This window comes from Prorops nasuta, unplaced genomic scaffold (genome assembly GCF_024137725.1).
Source record: "Prorops nasuta isolate Cenicafe-Biocafe unplaced genomic scaffold, Cenicafe_Pnas_1.2 PNAS00005, whole genome shotgun sequence".
Lineage (NCBI taxonomy): Eukaryota > Metazoa > Arthropoda > Insecta > Hymenoptera > Bethylidae > Prorops > Prorops nasuta.
Genome location: NW_027116802.1, coordinates 3904779 through 3910286, shown reverse-complemented (window position 1 = coordinate 3910286; position 5508 = coordinate 3904779). Strand labels below are relative to the sequence as shown.

General features: G+C 36.0%; 1 protein-coding gene across 1 annotated transcript; it reads right to left on the bottom strand.

The window, feature by feature from the left end:
• Positions 1–1614: 1614 nt before the first annotated feature.
• Positions 1615–2432, bottom strand: LOC136773944 (endocuticle structural glycoprotein SgAbd-1-like). The gene is made up of 2 exons (XM_066727933.1): positions 2313–2432; positions 1615–2125 (listed from the first exon to the last, which is right to left on the bottom strand). The coding sequence occupies exons 1-2, from the start codon at positions 2322–2324 to the stop codon at positions 1721–1723; spliced, it is 417 nt and encodes a 138-aa protein (XP_066584030.1). The 5' UTR covers positions 2325–2432; the 3' UTR covers positions 1615–1720.
• Between the last annotated feature and the right edge of the window lie 3076 nt (positions 2433–5508).

The window sequence follows — 5508 nt, the reverse complement described above, 5'->3', positions numbered from 1 at the left end:
ATTTAATCTGAGTTTGATGGTTCGGTAATTTGTTTCCAACAACCTTGCGAATTCCTATAAAATTCGAATTAATTCATGCGAAGCTAAGCTGGGTCCCCTTGAAAGATTCTCATAATTGCGTAATTAAATCTCCAATAAACCAAGCCTCTCGTGTAATTTTTTATATTGGTCGTTCAAATAACTCTAAAAGCAAAAGACTTTAGAGCTAAATTTTTGTCGGAGATTGAATGTTAAAAATTCTTTATAAAGTTATACAAGAATTTGTCGTGAAAAATTGAAGATGAGGTTAGGAAAATAGAATAACAGTATAAATTAAAAGGTTTCAAATTTTTAATTTATCCAACACATAAATTCCAAGAAAACTATATAGTCGATCTGAACAAACAGTTATAGAAACTCGCGATTTTTTTATAAGCAAACTAGCTCTAGCATCGAGCCATTTGCGGACAATGGTGGTCGGTATCTCATATCGGGAGGAATAGTACAGCTTTTAATGTCAAGGCATCTTTGTTGAAGCTTTCTCGCAACTCCTTTCTGCGTCCAATAGTACACCCAAAGTCTTTTCTGCATCGGATTCGCCCTGAATTCTTTGTGCGCTGCTCTCATTGCTCAATCAAACTTCATAATCCAGGCACAGAATCGCAAGCTCCGACATATACTTCTGAAATAAGACCAAATTTCCATTATTATCTGAAAATTTTAATCTAAAGCAAAAATTCGTCGACTGACAATTCGTAATTCCTAATCTTTTTGCTCCGAAAGCAACAATGCGTCGTTACTCGGTATAATGGTCCGAAACTGAAAGGGTTACAGGTTACACAGCTTTCATTCTTCCTGTACTTTCAATCTTAGTACGAAGGCCGCTTTCCAGGAATAAATCTTGACCACTCGTAGATATATCAACTTGAATTCCTGCCAAAAAAAAAATTAACGAAACACGGGCGATTCTCTCTCATTAGCATCTTACTGTCCGCAAAAGAATTTGGTTTTTCACTAATTTGTACACACGTATAATATACCTGTATATATATATATATATTTTTGGGAAAAATGAAAATTGCATTCTGTGGCATGTCGTTCCATTGGTTGGTTAACGCCGAGTTGCAACGTTCCGTGTCGTTGAATGAAAGAAAGAGAGAGAGAGGAAGGGAGGAAGAAAGATGAGCACTAAAGATAAAAATCTCAATGCTTCCAGCTTATCGGTTTAACGAGTCAGGAGGAAAACTCCGATTATCTTCTCTCGCCATCTTTGCACGCTTCCTCTGCAGCTTCGTGCCTTTTTCCCTAGTCTCTTCCAATCAGAGGCGTTAACACGAAAAATCCTTCGCGATATCTCATTCGTTATGCAAAATGATTCCAGCGAATACCGGAAAATTCAAGAAAACCCATTAACCATTTATCCAGCTTTTGGCACTTTCTTATCATTAATCGAAGAATCGAGACTGATGAGAAACCGAAGCAAAATTTAAAGTACGATATATCGTTTGAATGATAATCAGAATAAAAAATGTATTTTTGTAATGAAACTTAATAACTGTCAGATGATATGCTCATGAAAGGAAGAGGTATTGAGAGAGACAATAAAACGGTTGAGTTTTGTTATAAAGGCTTATATTACAAGAGAAGAAACATAGATAGAGTGAATTTGGTGTCTAAAACGAAGAAGACTCTTCGTAAGGATCGTCAATATGTACTGAGCTAAGAGGTGGTTGGTACTGAATCAAGGTTGTTCCTCTGGTTTTGGTGGGTGAGCAGCGATGTATGCGAGTGCTCTCTGGATAGCTTCTGGGACTGGTGGTGGCACTGGGAGCGAATCACCCGTGGGTTGGTAGCCGTTCTGGTCGGCGACGTAGCTCACAGCGACTGGGGTACCGTCGGGGGCGGTGAATTGGTATTGGCCTTGAACAACAACAACGGGTTCACCATTGGGTCCAAGAGGGGTAGCTTGGCCAGTCTGAGACACTGCAATTCCATTCTCGGTCTCGTAGTTGTAGTTGTAGGAACCCTCTGGAGATTGGTCCTGGGTCTGTTTCAAAATAGCCACTGGCTTGGTTACCAAAGGCACTCCAACGTAGTGTTGTTGATGCTGAGCGAAAGCTACAGCCAACAAGGCAAAGGAGACAATCTGCAAATTTGTATTGACAATGAAAATTTATCCCTAAGAAATTTTCATCTTCGGAAACTTTATATTTCACTTGATAGCAAATTATAATGACATTAATGATAAATTGATTTACTGCTTAATTGTAATCTATTAAATCTTTCAAAGCAACATAACGAGAGATTCTGAGAGAGAAAGAGAGAAAACTCACGAGGAATTTCATTCTGTCGGTTTTGGGTGGTTGATCTGCTGATCCAGTGGAGGAAGCTGAGATTTCGAGTGTGATTGCCAAGAGGACCGAATGCGCTTTTATACGAAAGTTCGACCTCACTTTCCCTAGTAGCCATGGTTCCCCAAAATGTGAGAAGGACAATTCGGTCCAAAACATACACGAGTGGAAGATGAGAGATGGAAATAGAAGAGAAGGAGGGAGAAAGGGGGTGGGGAGATGAAATTTAAAAGGGGGGGAAGAGTGGATCTTTTGCCAAAATTTAGTCGTCCGTTTGACCTTTTGCGATGATTAAATCGATCTGTTATATAATAAACAAGCGTGACTTTGTCAGAACTCGTTGGCGTTGCAGCTATAATAAGCAGTTAATGATGCTCGTGGCAAAAAATGCTTCCAACTATGTAAAGTAAGCTTATTTCTACCGCATCTCACAAATGCAGCATTCATTAATCTATTTTCCTTCTCGCAAATAAATCTATTTTCTGTCTTGCAAATAAATTCATTTTCCATTCTCCCTCTCCCTACCCCCTGTTCCTCTCGCTCTTGTACGCTCACGCGTAAAATTGCCGCCTTTTTACAACCGAACATAAAAACCACACACAATTTTCTCCATTTTCTCGCCTAACCATCAGCAATGAATAGATCAAAATAAGTGTTTTTATTAACGTTGAATCTACGAACACGCTTCGCTTGCCTTTTCTTACATTAATTAATTTACAATTTTCACGTGATAAAATCGACATTTATATGCATAATTGGCAGCATATCGATCACGCAGTAAATCGATCGTTCCCTTTTATATTGGGTTTGCTCTTGTTAACATTCTTAATTGTTTTACTGCACATTTGCTTTGGTGTTGATACTTTATTAGCTGTTTTTTGGCAGCTTCGTTAGACGAGTGTTTCTTTTAATTAGGGACTTGGATCTAAAATTAAATGTTTTAACGTAATCGTCTCGGACGTTTTTACCTCCTCGTCTCCCTACCACTTCACACAATCAACGATCCTTCGCCACATACGTGTATAATATAATACTTACGAATTTAGAAACGACACTCCTCTATACATAATTCGGTGAAAGAACACCGCGTATCCTCCGTCTGGATTATGAAATCGGCCTTGTCCATTGGCTACCTTGCAGAAACTATCAGGTTTCTCGAACGTGAAGTAGGTGAATAATGCATATCCTAAGTGAAGAAAAAATGAAGGAGAATACCGAAAAAAGACGTACATTTAATTATGGCACATTCTCACCTGTTTAGTTTGAAAGGAACAATTTTCGAGATTGATTGAAGTACTACTGTTTACAATTTTTCAATTTTTTGTATAAATGGTAATTGGACCGACTGATTCTCTCACGGAAGAAGATTAAAATTTATCAGGATATATGAAACGATCAAAGTGACTGATTATCTCTTGCAGACTATTATTTAGTAAAGAATACAAATTTTGTATAATTAAACAGTACCTAATACATGAGTTTTAAGAAATAATTTGAGATTGCTCATTCATAATTAAAATAAGTTTCTTTGTTTAAAAAGAAAACAAGTTAAATTATCAGTTAGAATTATATTTGACAGCTGATAAGAAAATAAATAAATTATCAACTATATAATTTATCATATTTCTTGCATATTGGCGTGACGGCACAAATTTAGTAATTACTGTCTAAAGTCTTCTGGAGTAACAGGTTTTAACTTGCTACTGAGACACGAGAAGACAAAAAATCCTACGAAATAATTAGTAGTACTTTGTTGGAATATCAGGCGATACTTGACAATAATGAAGTGATTGGAGTCTACACAATATTTTTGCATGATTAACAGCAAATTGCGTGGATTGATTTAGTATATATATTGTAAATGTTTTGTTGGAAATACTCTTGACGCGTAACAGGTCTTCTTCTCGCAAAGAAAGAACAAGAAATTATCTTGGTGCAGGAATTAGTAGTCCTTTGTAAAGCTTTAGTGACAGTTGACAATGGATAGTTAGTCGGTAATTTGTTAGTAGTTGTATCAATGGTTCTGGCACGCCTACGTAGCAAAATCCAGCGAGTTCAATTATCGCTGAGTCGAGCGGCGCATCTCATCAGTCGAACGTCTTGGCGCGTTGCGTTGCGTGATATGGCACAAGAATGGAGCATCCTATGCCATGTTTAGCACGATCCTACTGGTTTTGCGTACAATAATTTGCTAAGTATCCATAATTGCCTCCGTGAACTTAATGCTACTTGTACATAAAAATTGTAAAATTACTAGCTGTTGCCTTTCATCCTAAAATTATTTCGTCAAAAGTTTACTCAGTAAAATTTAACCTTTATCCTTACCTCATTATTAGTTTCTACCATCATTCATAAATAACTTGAATTCTCTTTTTTCTTTATGTAAACTCCACGTGAGATAAAACAAATGAATTTATAGTTTTATTCATAATATTTTTCTTATCGATTTTGAATTTGTTTATGTGTGTATGTGTAAATTTATTAAAGAATTATTTTAACACGATATAATATAAAAGTAATAATTACAAATTTATATAGGTTGTTTATAGAAATCTGTAATCGGTAATGTAGAAACCGATTTGTGGTACAACAGATTTCTAGTTCCCATTCTCTCGACAGCTGATCATCTGATATTGGTATCACAAGACTTTATAGGATGCATGTTATCTATAGAAATATATGCACTGTAACAAAGAATAATGTTAACATTAATAATCATCATTTGTACTTTGTACGTAGGTTTTAAAAGAAATAGATATATGAACAAAGGCTTATATTTACAAGATAAATATAAGCAACATAACAAACTTGAATAGACTTTATCTAAATCAGTAGGCATAATTATAATTATAAATAAAGAAGAATGAGCCCAGTGAATAAATATCAGTTATACTTTTTTACAAGAAACTGGACGACTAAAAACGTAATTTACATTTTTTAAACTAATTGTTTCTTTTAATATAAATAATGATAAAACTACATAACAGCGTTGTATTTATATGGTGAAAATATTTTGAGAGGCTTTCGCGCTAATAATTGAAATTGAGCGGTGTAGAGACGCGATTGGAGAGTTTTGACCAATTGGGTGAGAGGAGAAATCAAATCGGTCGAGAGGCAAGTAGACGCGGAGGCAGGCAGCAGTGGTAAAACCTGTACAGTACAGTACCGGCAGTACAGA